The sequence below is a fragment of the Rhea pennata genome, chromosome 11 (assembly GCF_028389875.1).
Source record: "Rhea pennata isolate bPtePen1 chromosome 11, bPtePen1.pri, whole genome shotgun sequence".
NCBI lineage: Eukaryota > Metazoa > Chordata > Aves > Rheiformes > Rheidae > Rhea > Rhea pennata.
Window position 1 is genome coordinate 22433461 of NC_084673.1, and position 19301 is coordinate 22452761.

At 43.5% G+C, this 19301-nt stretch overlaps 2 protein-coding genes across 2 annotated transcripts; one reads left to right on the forward strand and one right to left on the reverse strand.

The window, feature by feature from the left end:
- Positions 1 to 1046: 1046 nt before the first annotated feature.
- LOC134145323 (uncharacterized) lies at positions 1047 to 11769 on the reverse strand. Its single transcript, XM_062584714.1, has 9 exons — positions 11674 to 11769; positions 10800 to 10913; positions 7274 to 8959; positions 6592 to 6691; positions 5803 to 5951; positions 5530 to 5642; positions 3862 to 3951; positions 2854 to 2976; positions 1047 to 2388 (listed from the first exon to the last, which is right to left on the reverse strand). The coding sequence occupies exons 1-9, from the start codon at positions 11732 to 11734 to the stop codon at positions 2194 to 2196; spliced, it is 2631 nt and encodes an 876-aa protein (XP_062440698.1). The 5' UTR covers positions 11735 to 11769; the 3' UTR covers positions 1047 to 2193.
- Positions 11770 to 14738: 2969 nt separating this feature from the next.
- On the forward strand, positions 14739 to 19301 carry LOC134145305 (glutamine amidotransferase-like class 1 domain-containing protein 3, mitochondrial). Its single transcript, XM_062584676.1, has 4 exons — positions 14739 to 14885; positions 16622 to 16793; positions 17763 to 17964; positions 18587 to 19301. Exons 1-4 carry the CDS (start codon positions 14778 to 14780, stop codon positions 18777 to 18779), a joined length of 675 nt encoding a protein of 224 aa, XP_062440660.1. The 5' UTR covers positions 14739 to 14777; the 3' UTR covers positions 18780 to 19301.

Below are 19301 nucleotides of genomic sequence, written 5' to 3' on the forward strand. Positions count from 1 at the left end.
CTACATTTTTAGTGATTAAAACACGCAATAAATTCTTGTCAGTACCTCAAAATGCATTTGATCGGAGATATTTCACCAAATAAGCTGAAAACATCCTAATGTTTCTCTCAACAGTTTAACTGAAGTATTTTGAATTTGCCACTTATTTCACTGTATTTTTTCCTCTCTCTACCTTTCTTTAAAAGTGTTTTGCTTCACTTTAAATGTTGGGAAAATTCTGGAAATAACAGAAATGGTTTTGCTTTCACTTAACTGAAACATCCCATTCAGATCTCCTCCTCTCAAAATTCTGTCTTTCCAGCTTGCCAATACACAGGAGAGGTGTGTGTAAGCGAAATAAGGATTGAACTCAAATGAAATCTTTCCCTGACTTTCACATTAGTTATCAAAGTGAAAAATAGTTCCCCATCACCTTCTCCCAGCATCCCGATACTGTGATCAAAGGTTTTGTAAGAAACAAGCCCCATGGAGAGAGAGTGAAAGAGGAAAAATGGAATCCAGCCATGGCATCCTGTGAAGATTCCAACTCCTTTTTAACTTGTAGTGCACTAAAATAAATCATCATATGAGGGGCAGGGCAGCAGCATCCCCAGTACATTTAAGTCAGGGCTGTTCTCTATAGGAAAAGGCTTTGTGATGCTTCAGCACCTCTCCAGTTAATACTACCACAGATTCCAGTGTTTGCATCTCCTTTTTAAAAACGTAGTTAAGAAAAGGGGCCAAATTCAGTCTTGGTGTTCAGTCCTATGAACTCACTAGCACTTCTCATCCAGGAAGCTGCCTTTGGGGGTTGGATGTTAGGAATTATCCTCCTTTTCCTTTCCTCTTCCCACCCAGGAAAGTGATGCAATTTGATTCACTTGAAAGGTCATTTGTGTACAACTGGGAACCTTGACATGCTGAAAAACCTAATTCTTTGACCTGTGAAGACTTTTCCAGATACTTTCTGCAGATGTTATAACAGTTGTGTGTGACAGGGGACATGTTTTACCAAAAACATTTTATTGATTCCTAAAAATTAAAAATCCAAAGAGATACAGTGAGCAGATTGGCAAAACAAATTAATAACTCAATTATCCAATATCTTCTTTCTCTACAGGAAGAGAGCTGGTTCTGTAAAAACAGCTAAGAAGGCATGGTTTTGTCATGGTTCATAGAAGTTTAGCTTCTCTGACTGCACAGGATTTACGCTTGACTTAAGTTCTGGCAAAACATCAGGTGTGATCAGTGAGATTATCCATTGCAATTCCTTGCAGGTGTGTCAGGTAAGAATAAGATCCACAGTTTTCAGAGGCTAAACAAGCCACTAACTGCTTGGCCAGGTACATTTTAACCAAAGATGACTCCTCAAGTCAGTTTGAAACTTATTTTTACTTCCTCTAGGTCAGCAGTTACCACTCTACAAAAAATCTGCAGTCTGAAGGAAACCTACAATGAAATGAACTGTAGAAATGTGTAGTTATGCTAGATCAGCTTCTAGCATCCTCAGATGTAGTGCATATGATACTTTTGACATGTGTGGTCTGCACAAGGTAATATGAGAGGAGAGGGTCTTTCATCATGCTCCAGTACTTCTAAGGAGATATTATTGAAGCCATCAAAATGATAATTCTACCCTCACACTAACCATGAAATATGGAAATTATGCCTTACATAATGGTAATTCTTTTCTGAGAAGATTGCTATCAGAAGATAGCGCAAGCTCCCAGGACCACCTCTTGCCTCATCTGTTTTAGAAAGTTCACTGTATTCACCAACGCAGTACCTGTATATATATTCCATTCTCCCCCTACCACTTCTTGTTTCATGCAGGGCTTTTCCCCCCCAACATGTAATTATGAAACACATCAAGCTATTCTCTACCCAAATCAAAGGTTTTAACTCCCAGTGAAAAAAAAATAAAGCCCTATTACACTAGGCCAGTCAGTTACTGATGTAACACTTCCTTTGGTTATATCTGATCCTCAGTGAAAGCTGGTAGTTCTCAAAAGTTAAATTTCTACCAGTACAGACTAGATGAATGCAGTTTTTAAGTCAGCTCTGCACTGGCAAATTTTAGTGGAATCCACAGAAGGGTGAATAAGTCACCCCTCTAGCTGGGAAACCTCTCCCATTCCCCAGTTTGACCTGAACATTGTTTTCCAGCACACACCTCCCTACAGAGCAAGTAACAGTTTGACCTGCAGGGGCATCTCAGAGTCGAGTGTGACTCTCACAGATGTCATCAGGGGACTGCACTGGAACTGTCTCTTCTGAGATAGCCATGCCTACCCCATTGTGTACATCATGACTATGACTTATATGCTCCTCCTGGCCTTTTGCAATGACTGGGCCATTGTTGTGAACCAATGTGTGTTTCTTCTGCACCTGTTCCAGTATCTGCAGCACCTGGAATTAGTAAACAGAGCTGTGAGTTGCTTACTGGTTAAAGGGAAAGCACTAGTTTATTTTCTGGCTATTGAAATATGCTCTGTTCTCTTTCACGCTACCTGTCTAGGCCTCTCCTTGGGCTTACACTAAGCATTTCTGTCTGCTTGAAGGTCTCTGGGACAGGTGTAAAAGAAAAGCCTGCTCCATGAAGCATCCATGACTGTGGATCTCAGACCTATTTCCCTTAATGAATCAATCTCACTTCACATAAGGCTGACAGATCCATAGGCAGGATCAGGACACAGGCAACACGAAGCTCTATTTTTCTACTCTTTCACACCACCCTATGAGATCTCCTCATACTATCACAGATTTCTTCAGCTCGTTATGCAAAAAGGAAACCACTTGTCTGATACCCATTTAATAGTGATGGGAAAAGCAGAGAGAGAAGAAGAACAGAAACAAGCTCTAGATTAATTTTACCTGAGACTTGGGGATGATACCAACCCTGAAGAAACCTATGTTTCCACTGTTGATTTTGGTGCAGTCCACAACGGTGGATGCAATGTTCTCTGGAGAAGGCCCATCACAAAGAACTGCATTCACCTGAAGAGAAGTAAATATTCACACCAACTTCCCTGTAGGTACTTGGGAAAAGAGATGGCAGTTTCCCTGTCTCAACAGCTGGTAATCATTATCACAGGCAGCTGTGCTCCTTCCTGTCCTTTCTCTATATTTTCTGCTAACTACTTGCTGAATTTGACTGCACAGTGGAATGAATGAACTCAATAAAAGCAAAGAGAGGTCTTCCTGTGATCATCAGTAGAGCTACACAGATTTGCATCACCTGAGAAGCTCTGATGAAGTTCTATTTAAACAGCAATTGTGTAGTAAATCAGATTTTTGAGGAGTTAGATATAGATTGTCATCACTTCTTGTTTAAAACTGCCCTCACATGAACTGACATGAATATTCTGTCATATGTGTAGTATTCTCAGGATTTAACAGTAAAATGGACATTGTACTTCAGAACTTTAAAAAGCTGTAAAAGACAGGAATATATTAAAGCTTTGATGGCAGTTTAGACTAGCTTTAGCTTTAGATAGGAATCCACAGTGTTCTGACATTCCAGTGCCACCTGGAGCTTTGTCATGTTCAGGCAATGATAGTTGTATTGCTTCTAAGCAAAGAAATGTCTTTTTGTTGCTCTTATTATTCTCTGGTGGAAGGTGCCAGGCCACAACTACACTACATAAAACACAGGCATATTGGCTTCCCGTCAAGTTTCTTCTTTTTATACCCTTCTTCTCTTTAACTCTAACATCAACATAAGGAGTGTCAATGTGATTCCTTTAATTAGATGTTCCCTCAGATTCTTGCTATCATTAATTGATTTGTCTACTTGGAACAAAGTGATTATATTCTTCCATTCCTATCTCTCTTGGGACCAGGCTGAATAATAATAAAAAAAAAAAAAACAGTCTCAATTACCTTATCTCCTAGTTTGGCATACACTTGGTTGTGGTGTGTTGTGTCTGCCTCTCCTGTTGGGTTAGCTGATGTGACCACAATGGGGCCAACCTGGTGATAGAAAAATGGGGAAAAGAGCTCTGAGCAGGCTTTGCTGTATAACACAGATGACTTGCACTCTGAAGTTCACTGATGAGTCTCCATGACTGAAAAGTGAACTTAGTGTGACTTACCCACATAGAGACACCTATTCTGTAGGCAACTAAGATTGGAAGAGATGAATCCCAGCAAATCTGTGTATGAGTGACTAAGGCCCCGCTGAACTAAGGTTTATTGACTTAGATCAAGAAGGAACATTTTATTTTTAAGAGATAGTAATCATCAAAGAACTACAGTGGTTGCCTAGAAATGAAGTAGTGAGCAGGGACATTACTAGAGAAACTATGGCACCCAACAAATCCTACAGTAAAGACTAGAAATGCAGTGATGGATGATGAATCTGAACAGTGAAAGGAATGTGGATTTCTTTCTTCAAGGCAAATTTACTAGCAAAGGTATGGGTCTGTATTCATCATTCATTGTCACAGATCTCCAACACCTGCAGTCAGTATAATGGTGTGGCCATGCAATTCTTTCAATTTAGAGCACAGCTGCAACTGGTTGAGTCAGAGATCAGGTTTTTAAAGAGAAGATCATACAAGCAAACTGCCTCTGTAAAGCAATGCTATTCAACACACTAGGTATCATCATCAATATGCTCTTATCCAGAGCTGTGTCAAGGTACCTTGGAAGCAGTGCTCAGCACTGCAGCAGAGCATTTATTATCACACTTCCTCTGAAGCTGTTATGTCACTGTGCTATAGCCAATCGCATGTTCACTTGCAGCTGCTGCTGCCACAAGGTCATACAGCACAGTGCAGAAAGAGTTTCCTTCCAAGTAGAGATCAGAAGATTGCATGGGCAAGCCAGATTGTGTGGCCCACAATGCTGTAACATCCTCGAGGTTATAGCAAAAAAAGCCAGACCCTACCCTCAGATGTCCCGGCACCCTGAAATGTTTGTGTGCTCACCCTTGCACTACTCTAACACATATACATACTCTCGCAGGTTGTCACCCCAGCAGCTACTCACTAGCTATAGTCAGGGAGCAGTATTGCTTATAACATAGGAAAGGTTGTAACTGATGTTGCTCTACAAGCCACATTCTGGACCTCCTCAGCTTATGCTGGCTTAAAATAAGCCTGTGCTTGCAGTATATGTGTTGGAGGTAGGAAGTCACACGAAGTGTCTGTTAATTGCATCTTTTCTGGCATTCTGACCTGATGGTCCCCTTTTTCCCTTTTACACTTCCTCCTGCAATAAAATCAGCTACAGCTGCCTCCATACGCTACTCCTTCCTAATGATTCTTTTTTTTTGAGAGAGCTGCTCATTTGAATACTTTTCACTTCCCAGAGCTCTCTGAACATTCTAGGATCCTCATTTCAAAGAGGAAAGAAAAAAGAGAGGAGAGGTGACTTGTCAAGACCCAGCAAGAGGACTGGCTGAGTACTTCAGCCTTACCATCCTTCAATTTTCCAGCAGGCCAGAAGTCCTGGGTGCTGGTGATTCTCCAAGCTTGCCACCTAGACAGTGGAGTGGCAAGGTCTGGTTGCCAGTGCTGCTGAGAAGAGTGTGTTCTGACCACTCACCAAGTCAATGAGGTGTGTGGTAACAGAGCAGTCAGGAATGCGGATGGCGATGCTCTGAGGGGTACCAACATATTTTGCAGAGTCCTTCATTCCCAGGAAGTCCACCCATTCTCCTGCACAAGGAAGAGCCACACACTTACTGATACACATCAGTCCAACCACAGTGATCTTACCAGGAACATGGAGTACGTGGCACCGCAGTGAAGTGTGACTCTATTGGACTTTCAAACCCAGAGCTCTCCAGAGAGCTTGTAAGTAACAGCATTTCCTCACCTCTGGGAACCACCAAACTAATAGGAGATGGCCAGGCAGCCTCCATGAAGTCCCAAAGTAGGGGGGTGAACAAATGCTTCGCAGGTTCCAGCTGCTTCAGGCTAGAAATCCAAAGTGACATGGGGCGCTCTTGAGCCTGGCGTTTGGAGCTAGAATGGAGAAGAGAGAAATGAACTAGGAAGTAAAATAGGAGTTTATTTCCAAGCTGGAACAGAAACTATGTTGGAGAGGCCTATTGTTAGACAATACCTGCAGGGTTTGCCCCGGATGATCAGTCTCTTTAATAAAAGCTTAAACTGTCCAACAGATGACCTGATGGGAAAGGACACAGATGTCTATTCCCAGTTATGGTTTGAACTCCTTGTGCAGTGATGGATAAAAGTCAGAACTACTGAAGTTCTGATAAATACCCACCAATCTAAAGGATCCCAGCCGCTTATAAAAGCATAGCCAGAGACATCCTTTAAAATGAAAGGAGTTTTGGTATGTGCCTACAGATAGGTACCCTGCCTCATCCTTCACTTTTTTGTCTTTAGGTGTCCTCATGATACTCATTACCTACCAACAGCCTTCAACACTCTAGGAGACAATTTCAGCTCAGTTGTCCTCTTTTCTCATTCAGATCTTCCCTCCAGGCTTGTCAGCTTATTCCTCACAAGAAAGCTAAGTTGTGTGTCACATTGCTCTGGACACTTGCTGCAGCTTGCACTCAGAAACAGCTGTAAGTCCTAGAGGCTTCCTTATACTAGTCAAGGAAACCCTCACTGGGGCAGTGAGAGAAATACTTACCGGTGAGCTTTCTCCACAGCATCAGGTCTATTACAGGCTGCCACAAGCACATATACAGTATCTGTGGGGATGCCGCAGGTTCCTCCATTCTTCAGGATATCTGTTGACATGGGAACAGGCCAAAATCCCTTAGGTGACTAAAACTGAGGGGCTTTAATTCATGGAAGAGCTGTCACAGACAAAACAGCCAATTCAGTGCTCTCATCTCCTTTTCCCAACTAACAAGTATTTCCTCTGAATGCATTTTGAAAATTCATCCAAGGAGAGATTTGACATTTGGGGGAATTCTGAGCCATGTTCATCTGGACCAGAAGTCATTCAACCCTCTAGAGAGAGGGAGTACCATTCATTTGCCCTGCTTTCTCTATATGAGGCTTTCGGTGATAGCCCCAGCCTGGAAGATTTGCATGTCTTAGACTGAACGAGCAGACAGAGATATGATACAGGACATATAGCAACAAATTCACTGCTAAATTCAGCTTCTGCCATGGAATTGCTCCTATTTTCCCTAGAGTGTGTTTAGGACCTGACGCCTCCTGTAACTTGGCCTGCTTGGTCAAAATGTAATCAGATTATCACGGTTTCCACATTTGGATGTGAAAAAAAATCCTTTTAATAATGTTCTGCTACAAAATGTAGTTTACCCTCCACCCGCACACTATCCTCTGTATATTTCCCTTACCTGCAATTCTCTTGACTGAGGAAGCTTTTCTGGCAGGCAGATGAAGGCACTTGTTCATTCCTCCCCCCACACCACTGAGCTGCACAATGGGCCTACCCATTGGTAAGCAGGAACTTTCACAGATGCTGTTGAAAAGGGCAGACAGGAAGCAGTAGAAGCTGACCAGACCAAAGATGAGAGTGGCAGCAATGTCATAGCCAACGGGAACAGCACTGATGGCATCCAGCAAGAAGCTGATAGGGATGAGCAAGAAAGTGAGGGAATAAAAGAACCAGGTGATATTTAAGAAGAGAGTGCAGAAGACAATGAAGCCATTGAAAAGCATGAAAGCAATGATGCCCACTGCTGTGTGGAAACTTCTGGTAGTGCCATGGAGGCCGCCATATCTTGTCAAGCCCCAGATGGTCCACATGACGCCATAGAGAATGAAGGCACTGCTCTCCAGGGTTTTACCCCGGGCAAAGGCCACTGAGCCACCTAGAAGCTTAAGGATCCCACCAGCTACCACAACCCATGGAACCACAACAGTAGCAAGTGGAGCCTGTAGGTCCCTTGTAATCATTATAGCAAAAGAAGCAAGGACACTGCATGCATAGCCAAGTACTTCAGCATCTGCATACTTGGAATAGCCTAAATAGGGAGCATGAAGGTCTGTCCCTTCACGAAGCTTCAGAAAACTGGTGCGAGCAAGTAAGGCCTTCACAATACCCCTCCCTGTTGGGATTTTGGCACCTTCTTTTGTATTGTACAAGTAAATTATAGTCATCAAGGCTGAGGCCACAAAGATGGCCACATCTATGCCTTGGGGTCCACCTTCAAAAAACCCCTTGGGATGACAAGCTATTGCAATGCAGTAGGCCACATAAAATAGCAAATACAGGCCATCCACTAGGCTCTTAAGAGTGAGGAAAAGAGCCAAGACAGCAAAAAGAATTGCAAAACCTACCAGAAATGGAATAGGGAAAGATGGCTCCTCTGACTGCCAAATTGGGTACAGAAGGCAATAGCCTCCAGCAAATTTCAAGATGGAAGTGAAACCAAAGAATGTAGCCATCAGTGTATCCATGGCACGATATGATAAAATGCATACTCCAATCTGATAGATCCCAGAGGCCCACAGCCAGGGTACCTGACCAATAAATAGTTTACTAGTCACACCCAGGAGCCTACAGCCAAAGACACTGGCAGACAGCATGTTCAGGATCAGACCTGTGTTTGCAAAATGATTCACACTTCCACTGGTGGACTTGATCTGTTCATGGTTCTTATTCTTAGCCAGATCTGCACCGGGAAGGACAACTTTTTCTTTGGTGAGGAAATAAAGAATTCTTCCCAGAGCAAAATAACCTCCAATCAAACAGACAATCATATAATTGCAAGCCACAGCAGAGGAACCAAAAGCTGTATTATAGTGCATGGCAATTTCATGAGCACTGGCAAGTGAGACAGCAGAAGCAATCATAGCTAGGATGACCTCCCTGTGAAGGAAGCCCATCACTGCAGTAATGAGTAGTGCCAGGGTAAATGTGACGAGGCCAGGCACTAAGGCATTGCGGAAATCACCAGTGTCATTCAAAACTCCTTGCCCTCCTAGGATGAAGACCACTCCATAGCTGCACCAGAACACTGAGATGGTCAGGCAGAGAGACAAGAACAGGGAGGTATTTCTTAGGCTTCTCCGAATTCCTATGAAACAAATGACAACAGGGACAGAACTGTGATTTTAAGACACCAGGTTTACTGAAGGTAGTAGTTAGCCTATGCTATAGGCACATGGTATATTGGCACATAAAGCTGCACAAATCCTGCACGATGCCAGACAGAACTAGCACAAGCTTGAGTACATCTGCACCTGCTCCATTACCCTGTGTAGACATGAACATAAAAATTTCTTCAGAATAACACTGTGCATTCATCAGAGTGCTGGGGGTGAGCACTCTGGGTGGAGGTTCATGAGCTCCTTCAACTTAATATCAGATCAGGCCTGGCATGCAGTCTGTCCTAATGAAGTCCAGGTTCAGCAAGCCATTATCTTCTCTTCCTCATGATCCTCACAAGACTTAATAATCAGAACAACAATATTTTAATGTAGATCAAATCCTGACACTACTTTCCTTTAGGTTGCCTAATTGCTTGTTTTTTTCCAGCTGTAAACTTTCAGGTCCAAGTATGTTTGTACCGCAGGTCTCAAATATCTTTCTGCACGTCCATAAATAATGGGCCTTCCCTGAAGACAGGGGCATTGAAACTGTCAAACTCACTTCTTCTCAAGAACTATCCTGTTCAGTATCCTCATCTTGAAAATGACGAAGACCTTAATTTAAAAAACTTCAAGTTGAATGGAACCCAGCTACTACTCCCAAACAATACCGAAAAGTACCTTATTTTTAATGCTACATTTTCTCCTCTATGTGCATTCTGAATATATTGATAGCCTAACTTCTAGCACAAATGTCTCTTGGACTTCCTACACTTTTAATAACAGCTTCTATGCTACATCACTCAGGGAAATGCGTTGCATATTTCAAAATCACCTCAGTTATTAGGGGATCTTAGAGATAGTTTTGAAATTCTCATTCCAAAGTGGAACTTTGGAATGTCTCTGTGCTTCATTTCTTCCTTAAACTAATATAGCCTTGTGGGCTACACTCACGTTAGGAAGGAAAGCAAGAGCTCTGCTGATGACTCCCCAGGCTGCTGCAGACCGTAATGACACAGGTATGCACCTCTAGGAACAAGGGAGCTCAGAAATTCCTGCCTCTGGTAGGAGGCTATGAGTTCTGCGAACTGTGAAGACATCACCTGCCCAATGGGCCATTGCACATGGCCTCAATAATATAGATACCTTTTAAGTGTGTTCTACTAATGTTTTGTGTCATCACTGACTGAGAAAGGAAACCTATGTTTGATGTGTTAAAGTATGTATTGTCTCTCCTAAGGCCTCTGCTTTGTAGAGAAAAATATCAGGATCAGTAGTGATATACTGTAGCATCAAAACCTGGAAGTTCCTTTCCTCATTGCTCCAGGTATATTACGAGGAATACTTCAGCATTCATTCTAAAGAGTGTGAACTTTGATATAATCAGTGACCTGAGGATCTGGATTATATGATCTCCAGAGGTCCCTTCCAACCTCAACCATTCTATGATTCCATGACTTTCCCTCTCAACTAAGTAGATCCCTTGGAATTTACACATGAACTTGCTATTTCAATCCATGGATGCCTAAACCACACATTCCAAAAGCCTGAGAATAGTTTTAAAAGAAATTATGCATCCACTCTGATGAAACTTTCAGAAATCAAAGAGTAAAGTGTTTGTTCAAAGTTAATATTTATTTTACAGGCTGCATATGCTGGAAAAACTTGGTGTGCTGATATATTCCTGTAGGAGAATGCATCAGGGGTCTCGTAAGTTTGCCAAGGTCTACACAAACTTCTTGGCAGGGCAGACCTCATACATGTAATAACCTCAAACAAAGCTATTGAAGGGGGAGGCCTTGAAGCTAGCCACACTCTGCGTCTTACCTGCATATGCCAGAAGAGATGATAAAATCAACAGAATGATTCCTAAAGCTGTGCTGGGGATCAGAGGGGCTGCTCTGCTTGAAGTGTAGAAGTGCACAGCCAGTAAGAGTGATCCTGTGTGTGACAAGGGAGAGGGAAAAAGAGAAAAAGCTTGTAAATTTTCCTCCCAAAACAGGAGGGACCCAGAGTGGCAGGAGCAGGGAACAGGGAGAAAATAACTGTAAAAGATCTACAAATAATGAAATCTAAGGGGAAGGGAGGTGTGTTACAGTTTTATGTCCATGGTCTCACCTCTTCCTAGATGCCTTGTTTTATGAAATTTTAGCTTAATAATCTTTGAAACTGCTCCTCCGCTCCCAGATAAAGGTAAGGTCAGCTTTCAGATTCCAATTACACAAAAGGCATACACACATGCGCACTCTACAGAGGATCACATAAGACTTTCGCTTAGAGAAAACTAGCCCAGAAATGACAAGAGACAGCACTCAAAAAGAAGAAATCCAAAAAAAAGGAAGAAAAGAAAGGGGAGTGAACAAGGAAAACAGATCTGCAGGGAAGACAGCTAGAGGAAAGGAAAAGGGAGGAAAGTGCATCGAATCCAAATAAAAAATCCTGTATGAAAATGACTATCACAAAATTTTGATTTGCTTCCCACACAGGATGGCTCGAGTACAAGAGTTCAGGCCAGCACTTTAAAGCCAAGATAAGTATGTCACTGACTGCTGAAACAGGCAGAGCGATCTCTAGATTTAGAAGTTTTATGCAAGTAGAGAGATTCAGAATAAAAAGACTCTTTAGCCCCCTTTGAAAGGGGGTTATCCATGAAATCTAGTCCCAACCCCATCCTTACATGCCAAGAACATTCAATCCCTACCTGCAGAAATGCCCAGGAGCCCTACGGAGTAATGCAGCGACTCAGCTTTTCTGACTGCCATCACAAAGTCCGCTGAAGACCCAGATGCAGACTGAAATGCTGCCTCTCTTTCCTCCCTAGCTCTTTATAACCAAACCAACTCCACTGGCCTCTGTTCCTCCCTGCTCTCCACCCCTTTTCTCTACAATCATCTTCTGTTAGTGTTTCTCTCTGTGTGCAGGGAGGAAATGCAAACGAGTTCCTAGCTGCAATAAATTTCAGTCTGTGAGTCAGCATGGACTGCTGGTAGCTCCCTCCAGGGGCCTGTTAATTTTACTGTTGATTAACTCTTGTTAAAAAAGACACTTGAAAAATAATGTTAAGTATTTATTGCCATTACTGCCTTTTTGCCATTGCCAGTGAGGAAATTGTACTGGTCAAAATTAAGGTTTTTTAAAGAATACATCTTGCTGGAGCAAACAAGCACTTTGAAAACCTGAGAGCTCCCTGGAGACCAGTAATTTCTCCTTACACTGGCCATGGTCCTGCTGTTTGTCCTTGCCACATCTGTGAATGCCTGGCACCACTATTCCATGCTGGGAAAGCTCAGGGAAGATTCAGTGCCGTTCCCCTTAAAAATGACTTCTGTCCATATGCTGGTCTATCTCTATCTAATCCAGCCTCTCTGTGCGTGTTCCCAGAGAACTCCTCCTTGTTCCTGTGTGATCTTCGTGAGGGAGGTGTCAGTGGAAACATACATTCTGGAGGCCACCAGTGTGGCCGCCAGTGGGATAAAATCTAGAAGAGTCTTATTGGCTTCCCAAGACCAGTTTAGACCCTACTCCTGTGGAGGACTTGCTCCTATCAGGCCCTTAAAGAAAATCCTGTTCTCGGCCCCTAGACAAGATAAAAGGCACAGAACAGCATAGAGCTTCACAGTAATTTTACTGGACTGAACAGGGATGCCTTCACAGAGGTCCTACAGCAGCAAGCTGTGATGTTCCTCTTGCCAGACCCAGCTCTATGTTCTGCCATAAGGCATGCTCCACGGTATGTTGAAATGAGTCTCAGAGCTGTGAAGAGAGTGGGCAGTGCTGGAGCCCAAAGTCAGGCCGCCAGGACCATCCCAGATATGCCAGATCTGCAGTATCAGTCAGAACGATCCTCGACTGGCAGAGTCCAGAGTTGTCAATGGACCACGCTCCTCCTGCTCTCCAAGCGGGGTAAAGCATGGCAGTACACTCCCACTGAGCAGCTGAACCCCTGTAATGGCTCGCAGACCCTCCAGGTTTTTTTCAGTGCTTTGGAAGACAGTTATTTTCAATCATGTTCACCCTTCAAGAAAAGCTTTAAGGCAACATCATCTTTGCAGTCATCCTTGCTAGAATGTTAATGCAGATTAGAGCAAGGTGTTAATATTAAAGCTCAATGTTTATTCCCAGATAAATATCCAGAAAAGGTCTATTGCAGGTAGATCTTTAGGTTCCATATGTCTACTGAGATAGGTCTTGTCACATGTGGAAACAAGCACTGGAACAAGCCTGTTTTGTCCAGTTACACTCATTCAATTATTTCAGTAAGGTGAACCTCCTTAGTTCGCAACATGTAGAGCTAGATGATGTGGTCTGCTACGAGTAGGAAGTTTGTTGAAATAAGTAGCCTTAGGTTGCCTTTGTCTCATCACTAACGGGGCTGCTCTCTAACCAGTTGAAGGAAGAAGGAACTATCTGTTCAAGTAGCAGCATGATTCAGCTATTTTTTTGATTAAGAGGAAATAATAGATTTCTAAATCACGCTTACAATACCTTAGATACCAAACCAAACAACAAGGAAAATGCTTTTGGAGTTTTCCACCCATGTCTCAGAGTTTAACTCCTTTTCTGGATAATAAAAGTAACTGAAGGGAACAGCCTGCATTAGATTAGCTGGACTTCATCGAATCCTTTTCCATCAATCACACATGTGCTTTTTGTTCCCATTTGTAAAGGTAACAGCTAGGAATATGTGGTGCCTGATCTCACTAATTTTAAGAGATGCATGAAATGCATGTAATAAATGAAGATATGTGCTTTAGCAGTGAATATCCTCCTCATGCCTGCTATGAATAAAGAGCTTGCAAAAATATTATTTCAGAAAAATTATTTCATATTTAAGCACTGAATAAACTTCATCCTTTTTCCTAATATGATAGAGACCCAAGGAAAATTTCTTATAAATAATAAACCCTGAAAAACATTCTCCAGACATGTTGCATGAGGTCTGCTCCTCTCTGAAGAACAGCAAGATAGCCTTAGCAAGCCAGAATTATTTCAGCAGTGCAAAGCTAAAGTAAAGAAAGGTTCATAATCTTCTCAGCTGAGAACACACCAACAACAAGGGAGAAGACAAGTGAGTCTCCTCATCCTGTACTGGGAACCTTGCTGCCAGATGCCTCTTAGGAGGTCAGAAGTCTGCTAGTTCCTCTCTTTACCATGCTGCCACTTTCCTGGCAATTGGCATTGTTACCTTTCCGGAAAGCTGGCGCCAGTGATAAGAGTCTCAAGTTATTCACTTCTAACCCCAGGGCCCAAAGGCTAGGGAACAACTGCAACTGGGTGAAAACTACTCTTTAGAGACAGGGTGTGAGGGTAAGAACATAAGATCTGAAAAGGGAAACTTGGTGTTAAAAGGGAGGGGCTGCCTGTGCAGTGTAGGGTTTGGAAAATGGCATGGAGAGGAAATTCACTGTCTTGAACGCTTGCTCCGGGCTGGCTCCCTTCGATGCCATCACATGTACAAAGATTTTTGTGCTTTAGTCTGAATTAGAATGGAAAATTGACAGCTGAGAAGAAGGAAAAACACAGCTGCTCTATTGAATAGGTCATGTCAGCTGGGGATACTTTGGGGACAACGTGCTGTAAAGAAGGTCTGCAAGGGAGCTTTCAGTTTAGGAAACAAATAATATTTACATGGCCTGCCTGTGGCACTGGAAACAAAACCTTCCTGCCAGCAAGAAATTCAGCCCAGCCCTCCTGGCCCCACCTGAGCCTGGGGGAGGGATTGTGCTATAAAAGGCTCCAGGCGGTGAACAGAGATGCACAGCAATTTGGGGCTCTCCAGGGAATCCTTTCACTCTGGTGGTGACCATGGGAAAGAAAGTAGCTGTCGTGCTGGCTGGCTGTGGGGTGTACGATGGGAGTGAGATCCATGAGTCTTCTGCTGTGCTGGTGCATCTCAGCAGGGAGGGGGCACAGGTAAGAGCCTGGCAGGCTGCTGCCCCATCCGTGGCTCCTTTTGCCCAGCTCTGCTTTTCACTCTCTTTCTGTCTCTTAGAGAACGTACTCTGCTCCAAGGAGCTTTGTAGCTTGCTGGACAAATCACAAGCTCCCTATCGCTGCTGGCCTCAGGGCAGAGCATAAGTGATTAGAGTCAAAGTGAAGGGCACAGTGTAGGAGCTGCTGCAGTGAGCATGGAGAATTCCTTGTCGTTGCTTTGCTTTCACAGCTTTGCTCTACAAAGGAATTGGCTGGGTGCTCTGTACTGAGTGTATCCAAGCTCTGAAGCAAACTTTCCTAAACGTATTTGCTCTTCTTTTTGGCTGGCACTTCCTCATTTCTGCTCTGGCATTTCTCTTTAAAAAGCTATTACTATTTTTGCTTTTTGAAATACACTTTTTTAAAAAAAATAGAAGACTAAAACAGAAGATAGGTGAGTTCTTTCAGAGTTACACTGCAATAGGGTTAAAAAAGCCCTCAAGTAACTGCTTAGCATGCAGTTAATCAGTATAGCCACTCTGCAAGAGTGGAAGGGGAAGGTGAGAAACCATGCATAATGTTATTCTGAGCTCTGAGCCACCCACAAATCTGGGCCAGAGTCTCTCTCCTGGAAATCGGCATTGCTCCACTGACTACAAAGGTGCGACTATGATTTGTGCGCTCTGCAGAGCCAGTCACACCCTGAAGCAATCCATTTCCAAAGCCTTCTGAGTGTGTTTTCTCAGTCCAGGTTTAAAGTGAGATGTGTCCAACCCCTCCCTCACTGTCTGTATTTTTGTCTCTTTTCTTTCTCTCCTGGAGCTTCTGCAGTTTTTCCCCTCTTGCCTTACTTCAAATTGGCACACTCATCCCTTGATTGGAGGGGACCTCTAGTGGAGGAAACTCAGGCGTTTTCTTCCCCTGCCCTTGCTTTTCTTCTTCCTTCCCTCCCCCCCCCATCCTAGTTGCCTAAAGAAACAAAGCTTGCACAATTGCAAAATCCATCACTCATCTGTCTATTTGCCACTCCCCACCCTTAATTTCTGCTGGCTTAAACCAGGTCTGAAGGAAGGGGAAGCATTTTCAAGGTAACATAACCTGCTGGGCTTTGGGAAAACAGTGGCTAGAGGGAAGAAACTCAGATTATTGTCTTTGAGGGAGGCACAGGGTTGGACTCCAACCTGCAGCTTGCTTGGCCATCAGCAGTCACCTGATGAGTGGCTAATCAGTAGATGTGAACTGACTGGCCAGTCAGCCCTCAAGTCTCCTGAGGTGCAGTGTCCAGCTAGGCACATGGCTGTGATGTTCTTCGCTTGAGGGGTAACTAGGGCAGGGCTGGGGCTGTCACAATGAAGGTGGTTGGAACACCGATGGCAACCTCTACAAAATGAACTTTATGAATGGTTCTTGAAACACCTTATTTTCCTAGGAGGGGAAATCCCCTCAAATAAGCACTGTGGACTAGATTCTTCACTTGCACCTAATACCCTTATCCCTGCAAGGTCAGTGCAAGGGTTCCAGATACAGAAACTACAAAAGAACTTTCTTTCTCCTCCCAATGACAATAACCTTCCCCACGCCAATGTTAGATACAGGTGAGCCTGAGGGTCATTGTGTTCACCAGCAAAGTTCTTCCCAAAGAAGTAAATGGAGCACTTTCATTCACTATCTATGGCCTTGCAATGGTGCTGAGGATACATGCCTAAAGAATAACAGATCTTACTCTCCCTTCCCAGGCAGAGATTTATGCTCCTGATATGGACCAGATGCATGTCGTGGATCATATAAAAGGACAGCCAACCCAGGAGAAGCGCAATGTGCTAGTTGAAAGTGCCAGAATAGCCAGAGGCAACATCAAGGATCTAGCTAAGCTGGATATCAAGGGACTGGATGCCCTTATCATACCAGGTAGGATGATACTGGGGTGTGTAAGATCAAGATTTTAGGCTGGATGATCTCCACAAGTCCCTTCCAACCTCAGTTATTCTGTAATTTGGTGGAAGGGCTTAGAGTATGCTATGAGCAGTGGAACCGGCACCAGGAAATGTTTGTGAGGTTGGACCAGATGATCTCCAGAGGTCCCTTCCAACCTTACCGACTCTGTGAGCCTTGAGCGACATGGACTTTGTGGCCCGCACAAGAACTGGGTGGAACCTCTGGGGAAGAAGACAGTCTGGAGGAAGGAAGGGATTGGAGGGATGGTCATCTTCCATCTGTGCTGGTACTAGTGTGTTTGCTTGGCCTCATATTACAAGAGCATGTGGCAATGCAGAAGCTTACGCCTGAGAGGAGAGAGTAGATAACTGTTGATTGCCTTCTTATCCTCTGTATTATGTACTTCATTTGTCTCTCCTTGGTGAAAGGATATACCTACACCATCCCCTCTCACACCAATGTGTTTATCCCCTTACTAGAAGCAGAAGCAAGGACAGACAGGGGTTTACTCCCAAGTGGAACATTTGATCAGTCTGGCAATTAGTCTTTGGTGAAAGTATGGCCAGGTGACTTCGGTGTGGATGGACTACCCCTGGAGCAAGGATTAAATGACAAGAAAAAATCTCTAAGCAAGCTCTACCATAATTCTGGAGAAAAGAGCTCATGGATGACATAGAGGGTAACTAACAGAGCACAGATACCTCTCCAGTTCAATCCTGTTTAGAAGCAACAAAGCTGCTTTTGGAGTCTCATCTCCTGACAGTCAGGAGCTGAAAAACATACAGCTTGTTTAGCTTGTATTTTTTAGGTCTTTTGTCAACACTGGACAAATGCTTCCATTCACCAAATCCATTTTAGCATTCTACTGGGTCAACTCCGACATAAAAAAAAGTCTACCCTTGTGTAGTAATCTTCCTGTCTATTCCATTTCCCTTTTCTCAGGTGGCTTTGGAGTGGCTAAAAACCTGAGTACTTGGGCCACCCAAGGGAAGAACTGCATAGTCTCCAAAGAAGTGGAGGACATACTGAAGGCATTCCATGCTGCCAAAAAGCCCATTGGATTGTGCTGCATTTCCCCAGTACTGGCAGCCAAAATCTTCCCAGGCTGTGAGCTGACTGTGGGTCATGACACAGAATGTGAGAAGTAAGTAATCACGAAGTGCTGATACAAAATCACATCCCTCCCCAACATATGCAGCACCCTATTTCATGCTTCTCTCAGTCCCAAGGTAGGAAAGACACCAGACCATTGTCTCATGAAGTTAAGCAGATGCTGGGCAGGATCATGGCTGCACACTTGGTAGTGTTATGAGAAGGATGGGCTTAAACTGCCCTTACTCAACCACGAAAGCCGTGACTGAATTCTTCCAGTGTTAGGAAAGGTACTACATAGGCTCTTGTTATTTAGCTAGGAAGTAAGGTCATTTGTATAAAACTGGTAAAGAATGCCCAAATGCAGACTAGAGTGGGGCAGGGTTAAGTAGGGAATGTCTATAGTTCTGCATCAAGGTCTTACTTTGGCTTTACTTAGGATTTTTAAATTACTGTAATCTGGAGGTTTTCCTGCTTAGTTCTATAGCCCCTGAGAAATTCCTTTGACAAAAGAAGATTTGGATCCTTTGAGCTGGTTTTCTGTAGAGACTATTGATTTCTCTGTAGCAGCTTTGAATGCCATGGGGCATTCACGGGCTTTTCACTCTAGGTTTTCTCAGATCTTTCTCTGCAATGACAGTTTCTCCACTCAGCATTTACTCTTATTCTTGTAGATGGCCTTATGCAAAGACTGCTGAGACTATGAAGGAACTCGGTTGCAAGCATGTGAACAAACATGTCACTGAGATTCATGTGGATGTGAAGAACAAGCTCGTGACCACCAGTGCTTTCATGTGTAACGCCCCCATTCATGAAATCTTTGACGGTGTTGGAAAAATGGTCAAAGAAGTGGTCAGACTTGCCTGAATGCCACAAAGCTGAAGGATCCAACTCTTTCGGAGTGCAGGCACTGAGCATAAGATAATGCCCTTCCCCCTTTACATCCACAAGTCAATAGGAAAATTGCTACTCAAATGGAGTTCTTTCCCCAACTGAATCATTGCTGGCTGCTGAGAAGGGAGAACGCTGGAGCAATGTAAGCATTGCCATGCCTTATCAAGGTCACGTTGCTTACATACTGACCACAAAATGGCAGTAATTGGAGTGCTGATGTGCATAAAGCTGACATGCAGATGCCAGTCCTCCACAGGGCTGAGATACAGCCATAGACTTTGGTTGTGAGTAGTAGAGGAGTTGCCTGGGTCATTTCAGTCATGACTGGGCTGACCTGATCTACGCATATCATGTGTAAACCAGAAATTGCCCCTTTACAAATACTTTTCAAATTACTCTCTGTTGGTTCAAAGCTCCCCCTATTCTACCACCTCACAGAATAGATGTGCTTAGTGGCCAAAGAAAGGAACATGATTCTACTACTGAATAAAAGTA

Excerpts from the sequence above, each read along its gene's own strand:
- LOC134145323 (XM_062584714.1), bottom strand. The coding sequence starts at position 11,734 with ATGGCAGTCAGAAAAGCTGAGTCGCTGCATTACTCCGTAGGGCTCCTG. Across the intron at positions 5,952-6,591 it reads GCTGTGGAGAAAGCTCACCG|CTCCAAACGCCAGGCTCAAG; the intron begins GTAAGTATTTCT and ends TCTCCATTCTAG. Across the intron at positions 2,389-2,853 it reads GTATCATCCCCAAGTCTCAG|GTGCTGCAGATACTGGAACA; the intron begins GTAAAATTAATC and ends TACTAATTCCAG.
- LOC134145305 (XM_062584676.1), top strand. The coding sequence starts at position 14,778 with ATGGGAAAGAAAGTAGCTGTCGTGCTGGCTGGCTGTGGGGTGTACGAT. Across the intron at positions 14,886-16,621 it reads TCAGCAGGGAGGGGGCACAG|GCAGAGATTTATGCTCCTGA; the intron begins GTAAGAGCCTGG and ends CTCCCTTCCCAG. Across the intron at positions 16,794-17,762 it reads GGATGCCCTTATCATACCAG|GTGGCTTTGGAGTGGCTAAA; the intron begins GTAGGATGATAC and ends CCCTTTTCTCAG.